This window comes from Perkinsus marinus (genome assembly GCF_000006405.1).
Source record: "Perkinsus marinus ATCC 50983 genomic scaffold scf_1104296951260, whole genome shotgun sequence".
Lineage (NCBI taxonomy): Eukaryota > Perkinsozoa > Perkinsida > Perkinsidae > Perkinsus > Perkinsus marinus.
This window is the reverse complement of record NW_003209334.1, coordinates 315-1900: the sequence shown is the minus strand read 5'-3', so window position 1 is coordinate 1900 and position 1586 is coordinate 315. Positions and strand designations below refer to the sequence as shown.

The following is a 1586-nucleotide window of genomic DNA, read 5'->3' as shown; positions in this document are numbered from 1 at the left end:
AAGAATATCAAAACTTCAAGCTGATTTCAGTAGATGAAAAGTTATTGAAAATTCCGAAAGAATTCTCTCTCGATTGACAAGCGGAGCGACGCTTGAATTGGGAAATATTCCGTTGAGGGTTTGTGATGCCCTATTGTGTACCGGCGAAGGCAAGGGTTTCCTCCACAGCAAATGGATTAATTTCGTGGCGCGCGACGGTCCTCACCAGAACCTTCTTCTTGGACCCTTGTCCAGAGTTCTTCAAGTCCTCTATCTTCTGTAGGGCCAGAGCCAGTAATGAATAAGGAAGGTTCTTGCCTGGGGTAAGCTGAAAGAAAAATACCCTCGCTGGGAATCGAACCTGCGTCCTATGCGACTCACTTTGATTTGACTGAATTTGGAAGGATCGAAGGCGGGAGAAGAAATGTCACTGATAGCCGTAGGACTTTTCCCTAAAACGATGATGAATCAATCCGAATCCCCTACGAGTAAGTGACATGAAAACTCACAATAGCAATTATCATTTTTCTCACTTCTGATATCCTGCACTGGTTATTCCACGCAGTATCAAAGAGAGTTGATATCAGATAACAGATGAGAACGGAAAATACGTCAACCTTCCAATCTTACGCCCACGCCTCGACGGGACAATGAAATTCACACCGGTATATTATATACGCTTGAATGCGGTAAACATAGGGACGTTTTAACTCTACCAATGAAAACCACCTCAACAGTTCTTACCAGCTGCAATTGACACCTTCCAAATGGACGAAGGACCTGGTAGTGGCCATAACATACCATGTTAACCCAAGAGGAACCTTACCAGTGCCCTTAGTGATTTGGGCCAGCTTTTCCGCATCAGTCTTGCCAGGCTGCTTTAGAGCCTCTGCCAGAGGGATCGTGCTGAAGACGACCAGGAATAGGAAATTTCTCCCCCACTACGATTTTCCTCGGGGAAAGGTTTGTTGTAGAGAGTCTAGCTATGGATAAACATTCAACTTTTGATATTTTCCAAGGAATAATGACAAAAAAGTTAATCACGGAGAGAACATCCTCGTTACGGAATATCATCATCATCATCATCTTCATAATCGTCATCCACTTCTTCTTCGTCTGAGTTCATCTTGTCCTCCACTGTGGGCTGAAAAAAACTCAAAATTATCGAAAAAAAATGGGGAAAAACTTACTTGATCCACAGCAGTCTGTTGGTCGTCCACTTTTTCATCTTCTTTCTCTTCAACTTTCTCAATTTTTCTCTTCTTTTCCACTGGCTCCTCAACTTTGTTTTTATCAGGCGAAATTGCTGTCGATCGCTTCGCTCCGCTCATCATCATCGTAAAAGCGTTGACGGCTGTTGGTGACATGTTTTCTTTCGAAGAGGAAGAGGAAGAGGAGGAGGACATACTCGAGGCAACAACGGAGACTTCTGAAGAGCTCTTCGATCACATACAAAAGAGGTGGAAGAGGTTGGAGAAACGACACCTGTGGGATTCGAACCCGCATATACATATCGTGGCTGTTCCTAACGAGGTCGTGTATATCCGTATTTCCCGTATAGTATTAGAGTCTATCCAGATTCCTGCCATACTCTTACTCTTCACCGG

The 1586-nt window shown here is 43.9% G+C and overlaps 1 protein-coding gene across 1 annotated transcript; it reads right to left on the bottom strand.

Moving 5' to 3' along the window:
- Positions 1-130: 130 nt before the first annotated feature.
- Pmar_PMAR003916 (hypothetical protein) lies at positions 131-1346 on the bottom strand (the record flags this gene model as incomplete). Its single annotated transcript, XM_002777600.1, has 5 exons — positions 131-307; positions 361-431; positions 806-885; positions 1044-1123; positions 1170-1346. The coding sequence occupies 5 exons, from the start codon at positions 1344-1346 to the stop codon at positions 131-133; spliced, it is 585 nt and encodes a 194-aa protein (XP_002777646.1).
- Positions 1347-1586: the final 240 nt, after the last annotated feature.